Source organism: Suricata suricatta, chromosome 14 (assembly GCF_006229205.1).
Source record: "Suricata suricatta isolate VVHF042 chromosome 14, meerkat_22Aug2017_6uvM2_HiC, whole genome shotgun sequence".
Taxonomy (NCBI): Eukaryota; Metazoa; Chordata; class Mammalia; order Carnivora; family Herpestidae; genus Suricata; species Suricata suricatta.
Genome location: NC_043713.1, coordinates 71,268,818 through 71,294,584, shown reverse-complemented (window position 1 = coordinate 71,294,584; position 25,767 = coordinate 71,268,818). Strand labels below are relative to the sequence as shown.

The window sequence follows — 25,767 nt, the reverse complement described above, 5'->3', positions numbered from 1 at the left end:
AACTCTGGAACCACGAGATCATGACCTGAGCTGAAGTCAGACATTCAACCAACTGAGCCACCCAGGTGCCCTCTTCTTTTCTAATATAGATGTTTAATGCTCTCAATCATACCCTCCCCTTGCCACTAAGTTCTGCTTTAGTGGTATCCCACAATTTCTGATATGTTCGTTCAGTGTTTCCATTTAAAATCAGTTCAAGGGGCGCCAGGGTGGCTCAGTTGGTTAAGTATCCGGCATTGTCTCAGGTCATGATCTTGCTGTTCTGAGGTCAAGCCCCGCATCAGGCTCTGTGCTGACAGCTCAGAGCCTGCAGCCTGCTTCGGATTCTGTGTCTCCCTTTCTCTCTGCTCCTCCCCTGCTCATGCTCTGTCTCTCTCACACACAAAAATAAAATTAAAACGTTAAAAAAATTTTTTAATAAAAAAATAAAAGTCAGTTCAAAATACTAATTTCTCTCTTGGTTTCTTCTTTGATCCATGGTTGTGTGTCATTTTGTTCCCAAATATTTAGAGATTTTTCCAAGGATCTTTCTATTAATGATTTCTAACGTAAGTTTTTGTGGTCAGACAACAGAGTATGGTTTTGAAGCCTTTTGAATTCTGATAAATGTTCTGTGTACACTTGAGAAGAATGTGCTCTTGAGAAGAATTCTGCTTTTGTTGGGTGGTTCTATTAACTGTTAATCAGAGGTACCTGGTTGACTCAGTGGGTGAAGCGGCAGATTCTTGATACTGGCTGGGGTCACGGTCTTGCCGTCGTGGGACTGAGCCCCAGGTCAGGCTCTGAGCTGAGCGTGCAATTCTCTCTCTCTTTCTCTCTCTTGCCCCTCCCTCTCACGCACGCTCTCTCTCTCTTAAAATAAATAAAATAAACATTAAAAAAATAAAAACATAAATGTTAATAAAAATCAAGTTGACTATTAAATCCTTGCTGGTTTTCTGTCTACTTTAGCTATGAATTATTGAGAGGGGAACGGAAACCCCTGACCGTAACTGTATGTGTCTATTTCTTGTTGAATATTTTGCGTCATGTATTTTGAAGCTTTATTAGGTGCATAAATGTTTAAGGTTATTATGGTTCCTTGACTAATTGACTTTAGTATCATTATGAAGTAACCATTATCCCTGGCAATATTTCTTGCTTTGAAACCGACTTGTCTAATATTAATATAACTATAGCTACTCCAGCTTTCTTTTGATTAGTTATTAGCAATGGTATTATCTTTTTCCATCCTTTTACTTTTAACATATTTGTATCTTTATATTTAAAGTATGTTTCAAAAAATAAATAAAATGTGTTTCTTACAAGTAGCATGCAGTTGGGTCTTGCTTTTTTATTTTTGTTTTTTAAAATATACATATATTTTAATTTTAATTTTATTTTTGAGAGAAAGAGAGAGCATGAGCTGGGGAAGGAGGCAGGAGAGAGAGAGAGAGAGAGAGAGAGAGAGAGAGAGAGAGAGAGAATCTTAAGCAGGCTCCATGTTCAGTGCAGAGCCTGACCCAGGGCTTGATCCCACAACCCCTGGGATCATGACCTGAGCTGAAATCAAGAGTCAGACGTTCAACCAACTGAGCCATCCAGGTGTCCTGGGTCCTGCTATTTTAAATCCAATCTGACAATCTCTGCTTTTAAATGGGAGTGTTTATACCATTTACATTTAATGTGATTACTAAATGGGATTATTTATGATATTTAATGTGATTACCGATATGGTTAGTTTGGTTATTGAGAGGTCATTATTTTTTTCCTTTTATAAAAAAGTATCAAATTTATTTCAACATCTAGTTTTATTTTAAAATTAAAGCTGATGGACAGTTTTTTGTAATTTAGAATTCATTATCAGGGGCGCCTGGGTGGCTCAGTCAGTTAAGCGTCCGACTTCAGCTCAGGTTATGATCTCATGATTCATTGGGTTCGAGTCCTTCGTCAGGCTCTGTGCTGAGAGCTAGCTCAGAGCCTCAATGGAGCCTGCTTCGGATTCTGTGTCTCCCTCTCTCTGACCCTTCCCTGCTCACGCTGTCTCTCTCTCTCAAAAAGAAATAAAACACTTAAAAAAATTTTTAGTAATAAAATAGAATAAAATTCATTATCAGAGGTGAGGAAAATGTTAATAAGCTATTATATACTGACAGCAAATAAAATTCTTGGACTCCACATTTATAAAAGCCTGTGTAATAGTAAAAGTTCCAGTTATACTATTTAACTGAAGGAAATATCCTTTAGCTCTTTATTGCTAATTTTAACACATTCTCATTTTGACATAATTTACCTTTTCTACCCAATTACTACTATGATGAAGAAATTTTTCCCAAATATTAAATCTTTACCACTTATGAAATAAGACTTAACTATTACTTTTTAAGTCTTCCATACAAGAAATTTGAAATTTTAACTTTTACCATGAACCTATTGGATCAAAAAGTATAGAATATCACTACTAAATAAGTTGAGACCAAGAATAGAATAAAAAACACAAAAGTGGCATCTATATAATCAGCAAATTATCTGATAAGACATTTTAACTACTTCACATTTATACTTAGCACAAGAAAGAATGAACTGATTCCAAGGTACCACAAGGTTTGGCATTTTTTTTTAAATTTTTTAATGTTTATTTATTTTTGAGAGATACACACAGAGTGTGAGTGGGGGAGGGGCAGAGAGAGAGAGGGAGACATAGAACCTGAAGTAGGCTCCAGGGTCTGAGCTGCCAGCACAGAGCCCGATGTGGGGCTTGAACTCATGAACTGTGAGATCATGACCTGAGCAGAAGTCTGACACCCAACTGACTGAGCCACCCAGGCGCCCCAAGGTTTGGCATTTTAACTGCAAGTTCTTAAGTCATGGTGTTATTCTACTCAACAAGACAGCTCTAAGAAAATGGCAGTGTTCATAAGTACAAACATGGTTATATCTGGTAGGTGGTATTCTACATAGTCAATATGAAAATTCTTTATAAAATTATTAAAAATGCAGCATGTCTGGCCTGATAATTATCTCAAAGGCTAAAATGAGAAAAATGTAGAACATAGAAAGAGTCACTGGTTAATATTTGGCTTTGGGAAAGCTGGATTCGATTCAGAGAAATAAGCCATAATGATAAAAGAGGTAATTAATATACAATATGCCTTAAAAGGCTTAAAAGTCAAAGCACATTTTCCACATCAGGGTAATTCTGATTTTTACATTCTTATTCCCTTTGTCCAGAACAGGACCTCATTCCAAGCCATTATTTGAATAGAGTTCATAATGTAGGGACATTATTCTCCACAGGATGCTTTCATTACAGTACATAAACTGCAAAATGGCAAATGACTAAGCCAGTTATAAAGAATTTATAGCATAGCAAATGCCAATTTACAATAATCATCAACAGACTTTCACATCAAAGCCTAAAAGTTGCTGCAGTAGAAGTCATAATTAACATGATTCTCCCATGTGCACAGACTTTACTACATATTACTGTCATAAAAAAACAGAAAAGAAACCTTAATGGGTCTTTCCAAAGCTGCATAATTTTCCAAACAATTTTCCTCTGGTTGTAGAGCCTGTTCATTCCTTCAATGCTTTTTTAGTTGTTTAGCTTTTGCAATATTTTCTTGACGTTTTTGTTTCTTCTTTTGGTCCTTTTCCCTGGCTTCAATCATCTTGGCCAATTTCAGGGACACTATGGCATTTATTAGAAACAATGGCGTAAAAGCCAAAATAACTCTTGTTAAGAAAGCTGGCTGTACAGGTCCTTTGCAGCCCATTTTACAACATACTCAGCCCAGGCCTTTATATTAACCATCTTCATTTTTTTTTAAAGTTTATTTCTTTATGTTGAGAGAGAGAAAGAGAGAGAGAGAGAGAACACACACAAGCAGGGAAGGGGCAAAGAGAGAGAGAGAGAGGGGGAGAGAGAGAACCCAAGCAGCCTCCATGCTTAGATTCCTAACCTACGAACCTCGAGATCATGACCTGAGCTGAAATCAAAGGTCAGATGGTTAACCTACTGAGCCACCCAGGCGCCCCTACCATCTTTGTAAAGGTCTTAGCTTGTGTAGCGATCTCCAACTTTGTCCTGAGGTTATTCATGAGCTGATTTCAATGTCAGACGACCCTTGTTTGTCTTCTTCTTTAGCTCTAACCTGCACTTGTGAGACAAAGTTTTAGTTCTGTATCTTCTTCCTTCCATCAAGAGTCCACCAGTCTTGATCTCCAAATGTGCACAGCTCCTGCAGGTGCATCTGATGGTACTTCACCACCGTCAGTATGTCCCCTCCATCCTTGATTTTCCCCTTGCTAAGTTTCCTTCCCTACCACACCTGGCCACCAGCCTTGGGAGCCAAGTTCACCTGCCCTGGCCTCCACCAGACCTAGGTCCACCCATGCCATGGCTGCCTCTTCAGGGGAATGGGGACAAAACCACCATGGTGGTTGCCACCAGCCTTGGGGGCCAAGTTCACCTGCCCTGGCCTCCACCAGACCTTGGTCTGCCCACGCCATGGCTGTCTCTTCGGGGAGATGGAGACAAAACCACCACAATGGCTGCCGCCAGCCTCCCCTACATCAATCACAGCAGGGACCATGGGCTCGGACCCCTCAATAGGCCATTACTGATGACCGTCATCTTGCTATTGATTTTCTATTTGTCCTATCTGTTCTTCTTTCTCCACTTCCTCTTTCTCTGGCTTCTTTTAGAATATTTATGAATCCATCATAAATCTCCTTTACTGGCTCAAGTCTTTTTTTTTTTTAAGTTTATTTACTTATTTTGAGATCGAGTGCACATACGCGTGAATGGGAGGAGGACACGGAGAGGGAGAGAGAATCCCAAGCAGGCTCTGAGCTGAGAGTGAAGCTCGAACTCACAAACCATGAGATCATGACCTGAGCCAAAATCAAGAGTCAGATGCTTAACTGACTGAGCCACCCAGGCATCCTTCTTTTTTTACTGAGACAAAATTCACCATTTTAACCTTTTTAAATTTTTATTTTTAAGTGATCTTTACACTTAACGTGGGGCTCAAACTCACAATCCCAAGATCCAGAGTCGCATGCTCTACCAACTGAGCCAGTTAGGGGCCCCACCATTTTAAACTGTACAACTCAGTGGCTTTTAGTACATTCTCCATGTTGTGAAACCATCATCGCTAATTACACAATGTTTTCATTACCCCAAAAAGGAAACCCTATTGCCATTAAGTAGGCACTCCCAATTCTCCCTTCTCATGTCTGGCAACCCCTAATCTGCTTTGTCTCTAAGAATTTGCCTATTCTGGACTGAATTTCATATAAATGAAATCATACATGGCCTTTTTTGCCTGGCTTCTTTCACTCAGCATGTTTGCAAAACACATCCATGTTGTAGCATGTATGAGCAATTCATTTCTTTTGATGGTTAAATAATATTCCATTGTATAGATATACCATTTTGTTTATCTGCTCATCCACTGATGAACATTTGAGTGTTGCTTTGTTTTCAGAGTTTCTTGGAGTTTATGTATCTTTATCACAGTGTACCTTCAAGTAACATACCACTTCTAATATACAAAATATTACAATAGTATGCTTTCCTTTCTCCCCTCTGGCCTTTTTGCCAATATTGTCATGAATTTTACTTTTTACACCTGTTATAAACCCCATAACACGACCTTCACTCCTTTGTGTAGATACAGAGTTCCATCTGGTATAATTTTCCTAATGCCCAAAGGATGTCCTTTAACATATTTTGTATAGTAGGTCTCCTGGTGATAAATTTATTTTCCGGCCTTTGTAGTTCTGAAAATATCTTTTTTAAAAATCATTTATTTCTGAGAAAGACGGAACAGGAGCAGGGAAGGGGCAAAGAGAGAGGGAGACACAGTATCTGAAGTAGGCTGCAGGCTCTGAGCTGTCAGCACAGAGCTGGATGCGGGCCTCGAACTCACAAGCCGCAAGATCATGACCTGACCTGAGCCAAAACTAAGAATTTGATGCTTGGGGTGCCTGGGTGGCTCAGGTGGTTAAGTGTCCAACTTTGGCTCAGGTCATGATCTCATGGTTCGTGGATTCAAGCCCTGCGTCGGGCTCTGTGCAGACAGGTAGCTCAGAGCCTGGAGCCTGTCTTCGGAATCTGTGTCTCCTTCTCTCTCTGACCCTCCCCTGCTTGTGCTGTCTCTGTCTCTCAAAAAAAAAAAAAAAAAAGTTGGATGCTTAACCAACTGAGCCACTCAGGAGCCTCTAATTTTGTTTAAACATTTTTAAATGCTTTTCAATTTATTTATATGATGCTTTGACTCTTGGCGCCTTACTAATCCTGGAAATTGCTCTCCCAGTTGGTTAAGTCCTAGACGGTAAACACTTTATCTGCAGAGCATGCCTTTCATATACAAACTTACTAATCATCTCTAACTCCAACCACCTTTACCTAATTATCACACATCAAACCAGCATTTCCTGTCCTAAATCACACCAGGGCTAGGTTATGGAAAACTAGAAACCATTCCTATAGCTAAGAACCTTCTGATTTTATTTGAATTAACCAATTCTAAGCTTACTCAAACTTGTCTACCTTGCCTGGCCCATTCCTTCCCCCTGGAAACCACAATAAGTGGTCTGAGTCATGCTCTCCCCTCACTCCTACTGCGTCCTGACCCACCCTGAGGTTTCTTCATGTGATCCTGAACGGCAGGGCACTCTCCCTCCTATTGGGAAGTGTAATCAACTTCTTTGAAGGCAGTTATCTCTATGTCTGTCATTTTACCGTACCTGATTAAAACAAAATCCTTGGTATATTTTTAAACAATGGTCAACTCAATATTCTGTGAATTTTTTATCTCAGCAGTGGGAACAGGTACAATTCTCAGCCTAGTGTAATGCCTGGCACTGTTATAATCCTTTTTGATGGTTCTTTCCCTGGCCTTGGTCACTTTCCTCATCTTCTTATGCTGATCAGTATTCTGAGTACTCTAAAAGGCCCTTCTACAGATCTCCCGGATTCTCTGTACAGATTTCTTCTTTCTGGTATTCTGTCCCATGAACATGAGTTGCCCTGATGTCTCTGAACTCTTAGCTCACACTCCTCAACCCAAGTACTTCCGCTTCAGCTCCCCCTCCCCGTTCCAGTGCCCAGAAACTCCCACAAGGCATTGTAAGCCCATGTTATTTCCCATCTCTTAGGGATTGCTCTCTTTTGATATTTTAGTTTTGTTTAATTTTTAGGCACAAAACTAAATCCAGGAACTAACCTCCATTTGGCCAGAGGCAGAAAAAATTAGTGTATGTTTATTTATTTTTTTAAGCTTATGGAATACCCAGCAGGTGAACACAGAAGCTGAGATGGTATCGATGCATCAACTGAATCTAAATCCTCCCTTGCACAGTAACAAACCAGAGCCTTGGAGAGAAGTGGTAGTGGAGGCAGTCAGAACCAGAATCCATCCCTTAAATCTTGGTCGTTACCTGACATCATTTTTTGCTCTGTATCTTCTTTATCTTGCCAAGGTTCCCCTCATTTTAGAGTAATATATTTTCAAAGAAAATACATGTTTGAGAATGTGCTTAAATATCCAGATGTCACATGATCTTAAGACTGCCCCTCCCCAAGCTTGGCAAAACGTTGGAATGTTTTCTCTAAAGGGTGTAAGCTTCTGGACTAGGAAGCCTTTGGAGACACCTGGAAAACGGTGTCCCTGGGCATGCTAGAATGCTGAAGCTCCCCAGCCTTCTGCACTGAGCTCCCACAAGGTCAGCAGTTCAAGGTAAAGCCTCCTGACAAGAGACTGGAACCTGACCAGAGCCCAAGAGGAAAGCCCTACAGACAGGGAGACTGGCTGGGGATTTACCAAAAAAAAAGTTAAATCAGTTCACCACACTCTTCTTACTAACCCACCTGTAAATATAAGCAGACGACCAATGATCACCAGGCAGCTGAGGGAAGTCTATAACATGAAAGACTAAAGGCAAAACAAAAAGGAGACTAAAAATTTCAAAAGGAGGGGGCACTTGGATGGCTCAGTCAGTTGAGCGTCTGACTTTGGCTCAGGTCACAGTCTTGAGGTTTGCGGGTTGGAGCCCCACACAGGACTTACTGCTGTCAGCCTGTCACTGTGGAGACCACTTCAGAGCCTCTGTCCCCCTCTCTCTGCCACTCCCCTGCTTGCACTTTCTCAAAAAATAAAACATTTTCAAATAAAGCCAAAGGGGGAAAGAAAACATTATGCAGAGAGATGAAAGCTTCAACAAAGCATATTAAAGTCCTCAGAGATAAGATACTGCAACCCTGGAATGAGGTCCTAATTAAAAAAGAAAAGAAAAATGCAGAGAATCAACTTGGAAATCTTCCATAAAGATTAAAAGACAAGAAAATGAGATGTAGTAAGGACAGAAATAATAAGAAAAACAGAGACAGGTCCAGATCCAATTATCTAAAGAACAGGAATTCCAGAAAGAAAAACCAGAAAAATAAGGAAAGAAACCATTAACAATTCAAGGAAGTTTCCCAGGAGTGCCAGGAGTGAAGGATGAGAGTCCATTCTGAAAGGGTTCAACAACAGCCTGCCAAATGCATGAAAACAGACCTCCGCCAAGGCCTGACATTGTGAAATTTTAGAACACTGGGGACAGAAGGGAGAAAAAGTCATATACAAAGAATCGAAACTCAGAATGGCATCAGGTTCCTCTAATAGCAACACTAGGTGAAAAGTAACAATGCCTTCAAAATTCTAAAGGAAAATATATTCCAAACTAGGATTTCATACCTGATCAGGTATGAGAGAACAAGACATTTTCAGGCATGCAAGTCTCTGAAACTACTTCCCATACACCCCTTTTACTGCAAGCACTCTATCAGAATGAGGAACTAAGCCAAGGGGATGAGGTTACACAGAAAACAGGAGATTCACCCAGAGAGAGCCCACAATGAAAGCGATATATTAGGCACAAGGGAGAACCAGTTCAGATCGGACCTGGTCAAGAAATTGACAAAATAGATGTCCGTGCCCTTAGAGAACTCTGGGGTTGAACTCGTGACAAGTGGACAGAAAACTACGCGAATAAGTAACAAAAATGCAAGAGGATTATTAATTCTAAGGAAAAGAAAGTTCTGCAGGAATGTAACCTTGTTCACTATGTGTCTCAGCTGTGACTTGAATACTGTCATAATAATGTCATGCAGGGTGGGCAAGAGGGAGAAAGAAGTCAAAAGATAATGCCTAAAACAGAAACATCAGTAAACAGCCAAGCACACGTTTATATTTGAGACATGTAGGCAAATACAAACTTAAGCCAACAGTTGAAAGGGGATCCTGTGAAGCAGAGAAGATGGGGAAGAGCAGATGGGAGAGCTGTTTTCATAATAAACCTCACACAGCTACTTGCTCTTTCAATGCAAAATAACTGATATTCTTCCTGAAATGCAGGATATAAAGCTGTTGTACAAACTTATTTTGTTAATGTATTTTTTCAAATTCATTGTGAAAACAAAACCAGAGGGGCACCTCGGTAGCTCAGTTGGTTTGGTGTCTGACTGGATTTTGGCTCAGGTCATGATCTTGCAGTTCATGGGTTTAAGCCCGTCAGTGAGGAGCCTGCTTGGGATTCTCTTAAAAAAAAAAAAAAAAAGCTATAAATGGGAACGCCCTTTATTTTTCAGGGTCTAGGCAGGGTTTCAGCTGGTTTTTACTGTGTAGAATCGTGCAACACTGCTATTCCTGCCTGGTTCCCAAGGTAAACCACATCCACTCAGCTTTCCAGATCCAGCATTAGTGCTCATTAAGTATAATGTGTTACTAAAGTCTTGTATAAAAGTAGGATAATGTAAGTAGTGACCACACGAAGATGACGATTCCAGTCCAGGATATCGAAATGTGGTCTCCGATATACCAAATCAGATTTACCTGGCAAGGGCATTGCTTAATATGCAGATTCCTGGGCCCTACTCCAGACTAATTAATAGCAGTCTCTAAGGGTGGGGCCTTAGGATCTTCCTAACAAGATCACTAAGCTGATGTAGAAAACTACAGCTCTCACTCACTATATTAATAATTCAATAGGTTTCATTAATAATAAGCCAACAAATCAATGTCTGTAAATCAAGGTCATGAGCAGGGCAGAGGGAAAGTATGCAGGGTAGTGGATATCACAATGTCTAGAATCCCGCTCCATCCATATGCTACTCAGTGTAAAAGTTTCTTTCCTTAGCAGAAACGATACGTTAACTTTCAGTCAAATCTAAACAAATGAACTCTAAACTCCATTCATGTGACGTTCATTTGAAATGGACGCCAGTCCAGGAGCCCCTCCACTGAGGCAGCACAGCCCCCAGGGCCCCCAGCGTACTTCACTCAATTGTGTCCGAGGAGCTCGGGGCATGAGAGCAAGAGGCGCGGGGGGCTCTGGGGGATGGGTCTCTGAAACCTTGTTTGTGTGTTTGCAGGATCGCTCTGAATCTTGTTCCTCAGGAGTTCTTTTATTACAGGAATAGTGCAAGGTGTGTCACATCATGGTAGTGCCACGATTATAAGACAAAGCTAATTAGAAAACCCCTACCTGAGGGGACCCTGGCTGGCTCGGTTAAGTGACCGACTCGATTTCAACTCAGGTTGTGATCTCGCGATTCATGGGATTGAGCCCTACGTCGGGCTCTGTGCCAACAGTGTGAAGCCTGCCCGGGATTCTCCCTCTCTCTCTCCTCCTCCCTCGCTCTCTCTCACAAAATAAACTTTTAAGAAAAAAAGAAGAAAAAAAAAAGAAAAAGAAAATCCCTATTTGATGTCTGGTCAACAGATGTGCTGGATTTTCTTCTTCCTTTTATTACTTGAATGATATGTCCCACGAGCAATGTTCTAAGGGCAACCAGTCCCTTTTCCTCTTAACAGCTTTTGCTGTAGCTCATCCTAACTGAACCCCTGACCTCTTTTCAGCATCTGACTTCAAGGCTGCTCTTCCAATTTCTGTGTTTTTGTCAACTATCTGCTTTGCATACCTTGTCCTTTCTACCTTTGCTACATTAAAAACTATGGCTGTGCTAATCCACGCTGAGACACTCTGATAAATGCCTAAGAATCTGTCCCTGCAAACCACCACAAAACTGGTTATGAAGCCAGTGTAGGAGTCATAGATGCTGGCCACTAGGACTCCCCAAATTATCTTCTATTCTTAGATTACATCTGCCAAATGCTGTACCACTAGGGTTTCCAGGCTACAAAGATCAGAACGGTGGCCCTTTCCATTGGCCAGGACCACCCACGCGGTGCTGTTCAAGCTGAGCTGATGACATCTCCACGAAGGTTACCTGAACAAAGCACCGTGCAAGTGCCTTTGTCTAAAGACCAACAGTGCGTTCTGGGAGTTCTTCCAAGGGTTGTTCCAGCAACTGGCCTGGAACAGCAGCTTAAACTCTTATCAATAACTATGAGATTTCAAAGTACTGGCATTCTCCCAGGGACACCTTCCAAGGTATCAAAATTTAATTTGCTGCCAAAGCCAACAGAACACAAACTCCAAAATGAACACACAATCCTTATTTTTTTCAAAAAGAAAAAAAAAAAAAACAAAAACAATCATCACCACATTTATTTGGTTTAACATTTCCCCTGATCTAAAGAGAAAGAGGTCAAAAGAAAACCTAGAACATATACATAAGCATACAACCCCCTGAACCCAGACAACCTAAAGGAAAAAATAATGGCAAAGTTCTGTTCAACAGATAAATTTATCTTCGCTTCTGGAAGATGTTTCCACGCCCCATTCCACGTCCTCTTCCTCTTGCAGCCACTGAAAGGAAGGAAAGGAAAGGGCAGGTCAGTGAAGTCAGCGAGCGCTCATGCCACGAACAGCCAGAGCTCTTGGGCACTGGCAAAGGAAAGGACCTGGAAGGCCACCTTGCCCAACACCATGCCCACCTCATGCCACTTCCCCAGTGCGTGGGGACTGACGCCTGGCATCAGAGCTGGAATGGGCACCAAATTCCTGCCTTCCAAACCTGTCTCGTTCTCAGCAAGAGGCCAGGAATCAGGGTGTTGAAAGCTAAGGTGGTTTGGGGAGCAAGTGTGAGAACCAAAGAAAAGATGAATTCCCAGAGCTGGACTGTGGTGAGGTAATAAAACATTGACAGATGAATTTAATTCACACTTATAATTCTGAAACAAATGCTAAACATCTGTTAAATCTGGGTGACAGGTTTTATTATTTTTTTGAGCTATCCTGCAATATGAAATGTTTCGTAATAGCAACAAACAAAACCACACCCCATACAAAGGGCATAAGAAGCTGCCGTTGTCTCTGACCCCAAGAGTTCTGAGAGAGAACCAGTGGCTTTGAAGGACAAGTGAAAATATTCTGATGGCTACTGATTGGAGGCTCACCCCTTTTCACTTACAGAGCCTGTGAAGAGGGAGGGAAGTCACCCAAGAGCCCAGCGACATGATGACAGGACCACAGCAAGAGATTGGCAGAGGTCAATGGGCCTGGGCAAACTCACTGCCACATGCCTTCTAGTGCACAACTGCCGGGCTGCACCTTTTGTTAGAGCAGACGGTGCAGTTACACAGTGACAATGAGGCAGCCCTTCCCTGAGAAAGCAGAGAGAACAGCAGTGCTGGTAAGAAAGCCAGTATTCCTGAAAACCATTCCTTCACCAAGTCAAAGGTCCAAAGCTTCCTGTTCCACCTGCCCACAAATGCCACTTGTCTAGGAAGGGAAAGGAGATTCTCTAATCAGCTTTTCTGAAGCATATTTTAAAGGATTACTCTTGCATCTTTAAATTCAAAAGCTAGCTCATAAATAAAATATGCACAGCAACAAAAGATGCTGGAGAATCCAAGGACTTTCCTGCACTAGAAATCTTTCTACCAACATTCAGTTTCTAAGGAATACACTTGCTTTCTAGATAATCATCATGGCAGAGCTTTTCATGGACCTGAATATTTAACCACTGACTAGGCTAACCCAAAAGAAAAGCCAGACTAAGGAAGGTCACTGGATCACTGGGGACATGCTAAAAGGAAGGATTTATTTTCAAATACAAGAATATTTGAAAACAGAAGTTCAGTCCCTTTAATGGGTAAAGATGCTTAAAATTGCTTATTTCTTGCATGAAAATGGATCCCTACCATCATCATTTCCCCCCACGTATACTGGGTGTCAACAAATGCCCCAGCCTCTCTGGGAACTGTTGCCCCACTGCTTCAGGAGTCAGCTAATCCAAATGACAGTGCCCCTGCTCAGCAAACTAGGTAAGAGTAAGCCTCCCCCAAACTCTGGACAGAATTTATGGAAACAAAGGGCCTCCCAGAATTCATTATAGACTTATCTACTCTCTTGTTTAAGACACGAGTCCCCTTCTTTTTTCTAAGAAGGCACTTTGGATTTCGAATAAGCCCTAAGATTGTGATCAGGTGAGGCAAGACAAGACAGAGAAGGTGAGGAGAGATGAGGCTCCTAGACCTTCACAGGTGGGGGCCCCAAGCCTGCAGGGTGACAGTGGATGTGGAGATGGTTGAAGTCAAAGTCCATCCCCATGCCCAGGCAATTAACAGGGCCCTTTCCTAAAAGATACATGACAAACACATGTGTTACAACTAGTGCACGAGGAGCACATACCTTGCGCCTTCAGAATAGCAGCTTTTCCCCGGCCAGCCCCGGAGCCTTGGTTTTTATTTTTCATGCTCTTTAACATGGGTGCATTTTTCAGCATGTCAGGTAAAATGAGAAAGCGGATCTTGCTGCCACGGATGTACACCTGCTCCAGCTGTGCGACTCGGCCATCTCTGTACGTGACTGTAATGTTGGACATCTGGAAGGGAATCACCAGTAAGGGCCATCAGTAAGGGCCAACAGCTGAGCAGAGAACAAGGGCACGCAAAGGGGGAGCCTAGGGTGGTGGGAGGGGAAGTCCAGAAATGCACAAATTAACATCATGAAATGAAGGAGCCAGGCAAAGCTAGTAGAATAGGAGGACCTATGATGTGTGTGAGCCACTGCACAAAGCATTTCACATATATGATCCTCACGGCACCTCCAGGATAGGTATGAGCATTCCCATTTTTACAGATAAAAAATAAAAACTAAAGCACCTGTCTAAAGTCTGACAGCTAGAATGAAAGGATCCAGACTCAAACCCAGCTGGCCTGATTCCAGAGCCCTAACTCTGCTATACTGCCTCCCTGCCAGCATGTGAAGGGCTCTCAATGGTGAAAAATTCTAATTTAAACAGCTCTGAACGGCTTGTCCAAACTGCGTCCTCTCTTGCATCTGCCCAGCACACAGAGTGCAAAGGGACCATGAAGGTCATGAGTGTGCACCAGAGGCAGCTCCTATTCCCCTAGACTGCACAGTCGAGAAGGCAAAACAGAGCCTCGCTAGCTTCAGTGACTAGGAAGGGAGAAGTCCACGTGGTGACGCCTGTACAAAGGGCCCAGAATAACGGGAGACGTATGAGGCGAGAGCCTGCACCGAGAGACACGACAGTGGGCATGAACCTACAGGATACATGGACTAGAGCAGAGCAGTGGGACAGGGGACAGAGCCATCCCCACGGAGACTATGGGGGTCACTCAAGTTTGTGGAAAGAGGGAGAGTGGACAGGGTTAGGGTAGCACTTTGGAAAGATCAATATGTCAACACAGATAAGTTGTGGGTTGGAGAAACAGGGAGCCTAGAGGGGAAACCACACAGCAGACTGGCTTGGCTTAAAAAGGTGCCACAAACCTGCCAGTGCCAACCTTAACAGGTACTACATTTCCCACAAAAAGTAGCTTATTTTGACTCTTTTGGATAGAAGAGTATTTTATTTAGAATAGGTCAAAGCCCACAGCGTAAAGAGAGGTGCTGCCTCCCCAGATTTCTGACTGGTTTGCTGCCACCTGTACACTCTTCTGCAAGTGCTAACTGGCCACCCAGCCTCTGCATGAACATCCGGTGTGCAAAAAGGGCGATCCTGCTAATTCTGTGCAGGGGAACGGTTTACAGAGCCTCAATCCACTGTCCCTCTCCCATCCTCAGGTCTGTTCCAGGCTCAAAACCCCCAGTTTCTTAACAAATTTCCAGACAGGTTCTAAATCCTTGCCATCCTGTTCTTGCCTCGAAGAACACCATAACCTGTGATGTCACAAATGAACACCAGGGATGGTTAAACTACTTGAGAAACCTGGGGTCTGATCCAGGCTCACAAATACCAGACACTCCCACGGCTCTGGAGCAGACAGAACAGGACTGAGAACCTATATTTGAGGTCTGGCCCTGCCATTTGTTAGAACCGTGACTCTGGGTACGTCTCTAGGCTCAGTTCCCTCACCCACAAAGGGAGAGAAATACAACGCACAAAGCCACCTTTTACCGAGCACGTAGTACCCTCCCAGGCAACTGCACGTAACTCATGTAAGTCACACAACACTACAAGACAAGACGCTGTGGCCAGCCCCGTTAGAGAGAGCAGCACAGCCGCCAGAGGAAGTCCGTCCCCAGAGACCACGATGCCTCCACCCACACTACTCTCCTGCCTAAGGTCACACTGCCCCTGTGTGGCCTGGACAGGACTTGAATTCAGGTCTATCTAACTATAAACTCACTCTTCAACCATACATCAGATCACCACTTACTGCCTCGAATAGTTAAGAAGCAAATTAAATGAGACAAATATGTCTAAATGATGTTACCTAGCATATATTAGAAGCTCGGTAAATAATGAAGCTAAATGACAGTTAAGACCTCTATTTTGGAAGCTGTGCTACTGCTAAGCTACTTCTCCAGCGTATCCTAGTATATTTCACCATTCCTTTGTCAAAACCTCCCCAACCCATTTTGAAAATCCCTGACAGAGGGTGTTCTGTAAGACCAACAAGACAAACTGTTTCCATAAATGGATGTGTTCTGGCTGAAGCAGGAAAGCACCCAGCATCACCTGACTCCTATGACAGCCCTAATAACGACCAGGTCGGCCACTGCTCTCCTGCACTCCCTGCAGCACCCTCAGAGAAATGGCTGCATTGTTCTGAAGCCCCACAGTCCCGCCCCCCCATACAGCTTGCTAATAAGCCCGAGCTATGTTGGCATCACAAGCCAAAGGCAATAATTTGAGTGAACGAGGTGTCAATGAAAGTCAGGCAGAAACACTCACTTTTCTCAACTTTCCCAAACACCCACAATGAAACACAAATAGCATAAACCAGGTGCCCAACGGAAATGACATCTTGGGAGGAGATCTTAGTACAGTCAAAATTGTGGGAATTCCCTCACACATCCAGGGCCAAGAGGAAAGCAATGTTGGGGTGCCTCAGGGTCACCAATCACAATATCCCTATTGAGGGACACAGAGCAAGCACTCAAGTGTCTGGTCCCTTCCCCACTCCCCCCTGCCCTACCATTATGGCAGAACCTCCCTCTCGTGCTCTGATCCCTTCTACTCATCTTCCTGCCTTAAGTCTGACACTACTAGAGGCAACAGGATCTAGCAGGTTTACTCTATACCTCATCTTCAGAGACTGTGGTTAAGATCAGAGATCTGGGACTCAGAGATATGGGTTTAGATCTGCTTCTTCCATACTTGGTTACCCTGGGCATCTGGAAGCTTTTCCTCAGGGAAGTCCTGTGAAAGATCTATTGTACGTAAAAACACTAGCATAGCATCTGGCACAGAATAGCAAGCAATGAATGGAAGTTTCTGGTACTATTAAGCACACAGCCTTTTGGAGACCAGTCCCAGTTTGACAAGTTAAACTAAGACTTCCAGAGCTGGATTAGGGAAGGTAAAAGATGAGCCTGTAACATATACTTTGTTCTGGAAGGTTAAGTATGTGCTCCCTCAAAATGGCCAGGACACATCAAAAGGACACAAAAGGAGCCAGCTTCTGGACAAATTTGGGATAATTCAATTAAAATAATGATAGTAACAGATTATAACTCATTTAATGAAACAGAAACCCATGAGCTTATACTGGTAATAAATGAATAAATGGGGGAGAAGGAAAGGCTCTTCCATACAGTAGACGTAGTAAATACAGAAAGAATGTGGAATTAAAAACAAAAACCATTCTTTTTGCAACCATTATAGTAAAAAGATTCAAGCAAGAATCTTCACTGAATGCTAAATGGGGGGTGGTGGAGGTGGTGATGAGCAACCAAATACTCACAAGACATTTACTTAAACAGTCTCCCCCACAAAACTCGCGTTAGTTGCAAAAGGTTGAAAGAACATACAGTGGAGAGACCACAATACATCTCACCCAAATGATCAAGGTTAACATCACAATAAGGGGCAAACAGGTGTTTGGGCCTCCAAGTGACACCCTGAGGAGGAGAAATCACTTACACAGTAACAGCCAAAAAGAAAAAAAGCAAAAAACAAAAACCCAACCAAAAACAACCCCAAATGTAATCATGAGGACACCAGAGAAACTCCAATTAAAAGACATTCTAAAACAAATAACTGGCCCCATTCTCCAAAAACATCAGTGCTGTGAAAAGCAAAAGCAGAGGAACTGTCCCAGACAGATGAAGCACAAAGCAAGCTGACAACTAAGTGTAGTACGTGATCCTGAACTGACTGGTACACAGAGGAAAATACTGGATATACATCTAGATAAATAGTTTTTTTCCTTTTAGAAAGCGAGGTATCTGAAGAAATTCCCCAACTCACTGCATTCAGAAATTTCAAGAACTTTCCTGATATTAACTCTAGGCAGTTGTCTAATGACAGTCATGTGAGGGTTTCTTTCAGGCTATCATTTTTACATGAAAAAATCATTCACAGGCCATTATGCCATAGCTGGGGAAAAAAGGGGCGGGGGAGGTTGAAGCCTCGTCAGGGATGGAGTGGTCATGCCAAAGCCCCCAAAGCACTTCTTCAGCTCCTGTAGTCTCTGAACTCTATCAACTTCACCCACTAAAATTTCCAGGAATCATGTTACTTTAGGTAAACAGTGAAATTTTGGGTTTGACCCTTATCCTCCTATTTTTTTTGGTCTTATTTTATCGAGATATAATTTATATATAACACTACATAGGTTTAAGATACACAGTATACTGATTTGATACATTTATACTGCAGTATGACCACTTCTGCAGTATTAACTAACATCTCTTCTATCATGTCACCTAATTATCATTTCTTCTAGAGATAAGAATAAGATCTAGTGCCTTATCAAATTTAATGTTTATAATACAGTTTTGCTGCCTATAATCACTGTACTGCATATCAGAACACCAGAACTTATCTACTAATTGCATACCCTCTTCTCTTTATTTTAATATTAAAGCCACTCAAACATTCCAAAAACCTTTAAAAATTTTATGTGAGAGAGACTGCACACACGTGCACACAAGCTGAGAAGAGGGGAAGTAGGAGAGAGAATCTTCGGCAGGCTCTGCTGGACCTCAACATGGGGCTCCATCCTGCAACCCTGGGATCATGACCTGAGTTGAAATTAAGACTCACATGCTCAAGAGACTGAGCCACTAAAAAAAAATTTTTTTAATTACACTTAATTTCCACCAAAAAAGAACTACTCGCTTTGGTTTTCCTCAAAAACTTAAGGTGTTTTTATGTGTCACTTATAATTTGGCTTTTATATTCATAAAACTGGGAACACACTGTAGGGTTTTGTTTTCCCCACTTACGTCAAGAGCATTTTCCCACAATGTTAAATATTCCATGTTCTTTGGATGAATAATATTCTTTGAAAAGTACCCTAATTTGTTTAATCATAAATTATTTAATGCATTAGAAAAGTCTGTCGCTGGGGTGTCTGTGTGGCTCAGTTGGTTAAGCATCTAGCTTCAGCTCAGGTCATGATCTCACAGTTTGTAGGTTCAAGCCCTGCATTGGGCTCTGTGCTAACTGCTCAGAGCCTGGAGCCTGCTTCAGATTCTATGTCTCCCTCACTCTCTGTCCCTCCCCCACTCACACTCTGTCTCTCTCTCAAAAATAAACATTAAAAATAAATGTCTGTTTTCAGGTTTCCATAATTAAAAACAGCCCTGCAAATATAAACCCTTGTTCACAATTTTAGATCGATTTTTAGAAGCAGAATCAAAGCACCAAACAAAGGGCAGGAACTCTAGGCTGACGTATGTTAAATGTGTTTTCAGAAAGCATTTAACAACCTATACTTCTACTGGCAAACTAGTAAGGAACCCTTGGTAGAATTATTCATCTTACTTTGCCATCTTTTAAGTTTAGAAATTCTTATTGTTTCCCAATTTGCATGTCCGATAATAAGGCCATTATTTTTATATGTCAAATGCCCACTTCACCTATTTTCTTCTGTTAATTAGCCATTTTTTTTTAAAACTTGGGTGATCCATTTTTAACTGAAAAATTAACATTTCTACTTGTAAAAATGATTTATATGTTTAAATACAATAAACTTCCATCATAAAAAAATTATGAGATGAGCTAAATGTCTGAATATGGACTACTGCCAAGCCAGGAGAATCCTTCTAGCATTCACTAAGACTCTACAAAAGAACCCTATCTAGGGACGCTTCAAACTGGATATCTAATAAAACCCAGCCATGAAAGTTGCCCCCAAAAGGTTACATAAATATCAGCTAGTCTATAAAATCAAAACGATGTGCTTATTTCTACTCATAATTCCTCACCTTAAAACGCCTTTTTGGTTTTTAATATTTTACCAAATATCTAACTAGAAGGATTATTTCTTAAGAAACATGTATTTTTTACTCCGAAGAAAAATCCCTTTGTTCTCTCCTTGAGACAGGATCAGGTCCCATCTCTACTACAAACAGAAATCAGCTCAACACTACATGGAGAGCCCCCGAGGCCTTGCTCACCCATGCACACAGGGCCAACAGGAGATGCCTGCAGCGGCGCATGCAGCGCTGTCCCCCACAGGTGACGCCGCATCCTGTAGCGCTGGCCAGAAGACCATGCCTGCCTTGCAGCTGTAGAGTACAGAGAAGGACAAGGCTCCCTGCCTTTCCAGCCAAACCTCAGATACAAAGAAGCATCTACACCCTTTGACCCTATGAGCACTATTTCAGGGAGTTCATGATAGGATTAATGTTTGCATACATTACATTTTCAATGTAAAAAAAGGGCTGTGGTAATAGGCTACATTACAAATACCTGAGGAACCCCCAAAGAAGGAGTATTTTGCTTTGTTTTTTAATGTTTGTTATTTATTTTGAAAGAGACAGACAGAGGATGGGGGGGGAGAGAGAGAGAATCCCAAGCAGGTTCTGTGCTGTCAGTGCAGAGCCCAATGTGGGACTCGATCTCATGAACTCTAAGATCATATCCTGAGCTGAAATCAAGAGCCAGATGCTTAATCGACTGAGCGACTCGGACACCCCCAAGGTGTATTTTGTATAGAGATGTTAACAACATTATTTAATAGTACAAGACCACATCTCTTCCATCAGGGCCCATGGGAAAAATGTCTTCCACATCCAAGTGTCAGGGAAAACTGCACTAGTATTTTATCTTAAGGACACTATCTACTTCAGAACTGCTGATCTTCCTCTGCCAGGACTCTAAGTAGCTTAGAACAGACTATGCCTTTATTAAATGTACCGGGATTCAGGTTTACATTTCTGGGTACAAACTATCTGCCTGACTTCATTTCACAGTCTACCCCAGGTCAACTGCACCTTGACCTACCTATCCATTTTTACCTTACTCTATAGTTTTTTTGTAAACTGCCTCTCACTCTTTTTGAAACGACAGTAATAATACTAGAAACCCAAGCTATGTCCCTAGGGGGAAAAAAAGTCCATGCCACCTGTGGTTGTGGAGAGATTCTCTCAGCTGGTTTCCAAATCTCTGTAGTGTGCGACCCACTGGTTCAAGTCATGATCTCGCTATTTGTGAGTTTGAGCCCCCCGTTGGGCTCCACACTGACAGCTCAGAGCGTGGGGCCTCCTTCAGATTCTGTGTCCCCCCCTCCCTCCCCCCCGCCCCTGCCCTGCTCACACTCTGTCCTTCTCTGTCTCTAAATAATAAATTTAAAAATTAAAAAGAATTTTTTTTAATGCTATTAAAACCCAGTATCAAGTGGCAAACACTAAACTCCAGTTGCCCTCTAGCAAAGGTTAGAAAGTGCTAAGGGGATGCTCTCACCCACAAGGGCAGACTAACTGGGGCCAGGAAGCAAGGAAAGCAGAGGGTACTGCAAGAGCCACTGGCCCGCACATCCTGGGGATGTGTGAGTGAGCCGTGCTAGGTCTTCTGTGGCCTAGTCAGCTGTGCCACAGCCTGCTGGTTTTACTCAGTGAGCCAGGCTTAGGTAAACCCAGTGAAACCTCAGCATCTGGGCATGGGTGGTGTTATGGGCTGAATCCTAACCACTCCCAATTCATATGTTGAAGTCTTAACCTCCCAGTATCTCAGAATGTGACCATATTTAGAGACTGGATCCTTAGAGAGGTAACTGGGCTCTAATTCAATGTGTCCTCATAAGACAGGACAGGATACAAACACAAAAGGAAAACCATGTGAAAATACATGAAGAGAGGCATCTACAAGCCGAAGAGAGAGGCCTGGAATAGATCTTTCCTTCACCGCCTGTAGAAGAAGCAACTATGTGACCTTGTCATCTGGAACTTCTAGCTTCCAGAACCCTGAGGGAATAAATGTGCTGGTTTAAGGCACCCAGTGTGAAGCTTTGTTATGATAGCCCTAGCAGACTAACACAGGTGGGAAGCAAGTAGCTGGCTCCCATCATTTGACAAGCATTCATTCATTTATTCTGCACTATAACACTGAGGCACTATTTTTATCCCTGATTTCAAAAGGTGGAAACAGAGAGTAAGAGAGGACGAAGCTCTCCCCAAGTCACATAAGATAGTAAGCTGCAACCTGATTTGGGATCTATCACCTGGCTCTATGTTTTATATCACACTATCCACAGGTGAGATCACCAAGGTGACCTGGTCAGACATCCACGTTACATATGGGAAGTCTGAGGCCCTGGAAGCTTAGGAAGTTGTCCAAAGCAGCAGCTGGATAAACACATTAAGATTCCCTACCTCCAGTCTTGCATTCTACTCATCAAAATGAAGTATCTTAAAATGGATGAGGATGGCTTAAATTAGAGGGCTGGATCTATGACAAGGGTGTCTCACAAAAACAAAGCAGGCAAGGCCCCACGGGACCTTTAGAGAATCCACATCAGCTACTTGTATGAGAGCAATACTGAAGAGAGAAGGGCACCTAGGTGGCTCAGTCGGTTAGGTTAAGCATCCAACTCTTGATTTCAGCTCAGGCCAAGATCTCGCTGTTCATGAGATCAAGCCCAACATGGGCATGACAGCCGGAAGCCTGCTTGGGATTCTCTCTCTCCCCCTCCCATCCACCACTCTCTCTCTCAAAAAATAAACAAACATTAAAACGAACAAACAAAAACACTGAAGAGAGAAACCTGCAGTCACTAGACGTCTATCTCCCTGAATGCCAGGGAACTGGCCCCGCTCAGTAGTCATCGTGGCAGGAAGACAACACTCAAAGCTACAATGAGAACACAAGTAAATGAATGAACCCTGTGAAGCAATGATAGGTAGAACACCTGATGCAGCGTGACCTTGGGGAAGTAACCTTCTCTTTCTGACCTTCAGTTTTCTCACATGGAAAACATTAACAGGAACCATATGTGGACATGTATGATGTGCAGGCAAGGAACTAGCTGCGCACACAACGAATCTGATCTCTGGAATGCCCCAGGGGTGTTCTCCCTGTGGCAGTCTGCAGAATGCACTGCTCAGATCTCCCCCCAAGGCGTGGCAGGTTATGAGGGAATGCAGGGAGCTGACAGCCTCCAGCAGCCACCTATAGGATCCATCACAGATTTCACCCTGAAGCCAGGCTCCCCAGACTGCCAGCCAATGGCTGGTCACCACGGGCATCTTAGAGCCAGGCCGTTTCTGTCCCTTAGACTTCTAATGAGCAAACTTGACTGGCTGAGACTTCCTCAGAGATACGCTACCATCTATGGCTCTTTCCACTCAGCCCTATCTTTTCCCTCCCCTCTCCCAGCACCAGAACAGTATAGACCGAAAGCTCTCCTGCCTACTCCTACTCCCTCTCCTTTACCCTTCATTGTCGTTTCCCCAGTAAATCTCCTGCACAGCTAATTCTGTCTTGGTGTCTATGTCCCATTTTACAGATGAGGAAACTGAGGCAATGCACATGATTAAAGTTAGATAATTAGGATCCAAACCCACACCTCTGATTCCAAAACCGAAGTTCTTAATTTATGGTTTAAAGAACGAAGGAGAAAGTATGCTGATACATCTTCCGAAAATAATGCTATAGAAATCCATTAGCAAACTACAAAGTAGTGCCACGGGAAGGGTGTGGTATCAGGAAGCTGCTCCAACATTTATTAGCAGAAGGACACTCAATAGAGGAGCCTTTTAATCTTATCCTCATTTCATGGATGACAAAACTATCATTGAACCTGATTACCTCACAAGGCAGTTGCTACAATCAAATGAGACTCCTCCTCCAAGAAAGAGTGGGAGAGTCTAACTGCAAAGTGTTATGCAAACACGTAGGGGCAAAAGGAAAATGGCCCTGAACCTAATGAATTCTACCAAAGGGAGTAGTGCCACTTGTCAAGTCCTCAAAACATGGGAAATGATTATAGGATGGAGAAAACAAAGGGAAAAGTTAAATATTCCAAATGCCTCTTATTTATGCCCACATCACCACCCCTAGAACAGGGCCTGGCACACACCAGGTACTCCATAAATAACTGTCCAACAAGAAGGACTTCAAAAAGACCTCCAATCACTATCTTTCTGTGCTCCCATAGAGAGACCCAAGCTTCCCCCATAACCTCACGTGGAATGCAGGATACCTGGCAGTTCATGTTGTCCTCCGCCTCAATGAGCTTCCCACGATACACCTCGCCAGTGTTTGTCTCACATGTCACGATGTGACCCTCAGCCTCGTGTAGGACTTTAATCGGCACACCAATGGACATCTTGGCAGGAAAAGAGTTCTACAGTGAGAGAGACATCAGTTAGTTCACCTTTCAGAGCCTGAGAATTCATGCGGCACACAGCATGCCTCCCTTACAGTCTGACACACCAAACATTGTAAGAATGCCAAAGCTACCATTTTGTACAGAAAAAAGCTTAACACCTAATTTAAGGAATCTATGTGCCAAATAAATGCAAGATGTGTGATGGGGAAGAATGGGGGCCTGAAGAGAGGGAAATTTAATGGGATGAGAAGAAAGTGCCTTCCATCTCCCTCCCTGCTACCATATGCCCCTTCATCTTCATCGAATAATTAGTAACCAGCACTGTGTGTATACACAGTACATTAGGGAGCTGAGATGTACATTATACAATGTTTTTGGCAATCCAGAGTTGTGGATGACACCATTTTGAGAACCCATGATACAGATCTGAGCGGATACAGTGGCCATGGTCCACGTTTAGCTATTTAAACTAAACTTAAAGAAACGTTTACTCCCTTAGTCACATTAGCCACATTTCAAGTGGTCATTGGCCACATGTGGCTAGTGCTTACAGTACTAGGCGGTGCAGTACAGGCCGAAGGATCCAGGCAATTCTAGAAGAGGCTGTGCATTTAATTCAACTCATTAAGCACCCTTTGACCCTCCACTTCGTCAAGGTTAAATGGAAAACAATGTGTTCACAGACACAATGAGCCATAAGCAGGAAATGCTTGGAAAAAAAACCAGAATCAGGGCCATCACCTGACTTGACATAGCTCAAAGAGACAAGCAGTATATTTCATATTCCCAGATGAGCAAGTACTGAAGGCTGGTATACATCATGTATGTTCAAGGGAGGAAAGGGAACCTGAGGTTAGGAAAGACAGCCACCCTTGGTGAGAAACCTTAGGAGTTTGATTTTATGCTGAAGACAGTGGGGAACTATTGCAGGATTACAGGTAAGGAATGACCTAATATAAAGGCAGGAACACTTATAAAATGGCTCAGCTTTTTTTTTTTCATACACAGTTTAGAAGCCAGGAAACTTGCTTTTGTAACACTATATAAAACAATGAGAGGACCAGTGCCTGAAAAAGACATTGGAGGCAGAGATGCTAACAACTTTGAAAAGGTCTCAGATAGGACTTGGGCGAAGCAGGCAGTCAGCCTGAAATGATTTCAACACTAAAAAACCACGGACTGGAGAGGTACAGAACGCGAAGGGCACGTACTTTGGGGAAACGCTAACGAACTCACTTCCAGGCGCTAGCGAGGCAACGCTGATGTGTGAGCGACCTGGGCTTCCCGCTCTTCTCCCTACCCGAGCCTCCCAGAGTTCCTCGGCAGCGCGTGCTTCTCCAGCCCCAGAACCCTCGCAGGTGCTTCGGTCCACCCTCGCCTGCCCCAGGCCTCACCTCACCCGCTCCGGCCTGCTCTTCCTTTCCGGTGCGGCAGCAACTTTAGCGTCTACGAAGGTGTGAGCCAAGCAATGGCGGGTCCCGCGCTCCCAGAATACCACGCGTTCCCAAAATGCTGCGCGCAGAGCCCGCCCTCTTCGCGTTCTTAGTGGTGAGCGCGGTCTTGCCTCCGCTTTCTCCTCACCCTGCCGGCTGGGAAACGTGGACTCTGGTACGATAGTTCCGGCCCCAGAAGAGAAGGCTGGTGACAGGACCCAGGTGCCGCCGGAAACACTGATCCTAGGGCGGCAAGGGGGGTGGGGGACTCGCGTTTCCAAACACCTCACACCGGGGACAGGATGGACTGCGAGGCAGGGATCTGGGGCCGAGGCTCTCGGATCGGGGGCAGCAGGAGGAGGGTCCGAGGGCCAGGACCTCCCCTCACAATTTAACCTTTGGAACCCGGCATCACCAGGTAG

The 25,767-nt window shown here is 43.2% G+C and overlaps 1 protein-coding gene and 1 pseudogene across 2 annotated transcripts; both read right to left on the bottom strand.

Moving 5' to 3' along the window:
* Positions 1-2,751: 2,751 nt before the first annotated feature.
* On the bottom strand, positions 2,752-3,834 carry LOC115278223 (annotated as a pseudogene).
* A 7,689-nt stretch (positions 3,835-11,523) lies between these two features.
* On the bottom strand, positions 11,524-25,755 carry SNRPD3 (small nuclear ribonucleoprotein D3 polypeptide). 2 transcript variants are annotated; one of them, XM_029921759.1, is made up of 4 exons: positions 25,312-25,755; positions 23,784-23,927; positions 13,570-13,762; positions 11,524-11,742 (listed from the first exon to the last, which is right to left on the bottom strand). In XM_029921759.1, the coding sequence occupies exons 2-4, from the start codon at positions 23,907-23,909 to the stop codon at positions 11,681-11,683; spliced, it is 381 nt and encodes a 126-aa protein (XP_029777619.1). In that variant the 5' UTR covers positions 23,910-23,927; positions 25,312-25,755; the 3' UTR covers positions 11,524-11,680. The 2 variants fall into 2 exon arrangements, with proteins under 2 accessions (XP_029777619.1, XP_029777618.1); XM_029921758.1 differs by having other exon boundaries at positions 25,307-25,398.
* Positions 25,756-25,767: the final 12 nt, after the last annotated feature.

What these genes read in the sequence shown, in the direction of transcription:
- SNRPD3 (XM_029921759.1), bottom strand. Translation starts at nt 23,909, where the DNA reads ATGTCCATTGGTGTGCCGATTAAAGTCCTACACGAGGCTGAGGGTCAC. An exon ending in AGGACAACATGAACTGCCAG is followed by an intron (nt 13,763 to 23,783) that starts GTATCCTGCATT and finishes ATTCCCTTCCAG; the next exon opens with ATGTCCAACATTACAGTCAC. An exon ending in TGCTATTCTGAAGGCGCAAG is followed by an intron (nt 11,743 to 13,569) that starts GTATGTGCTCCT and finishes CCTTCCTTTCAG; the next exon opens with TGGCTGCAAGAGGAAGAGGA.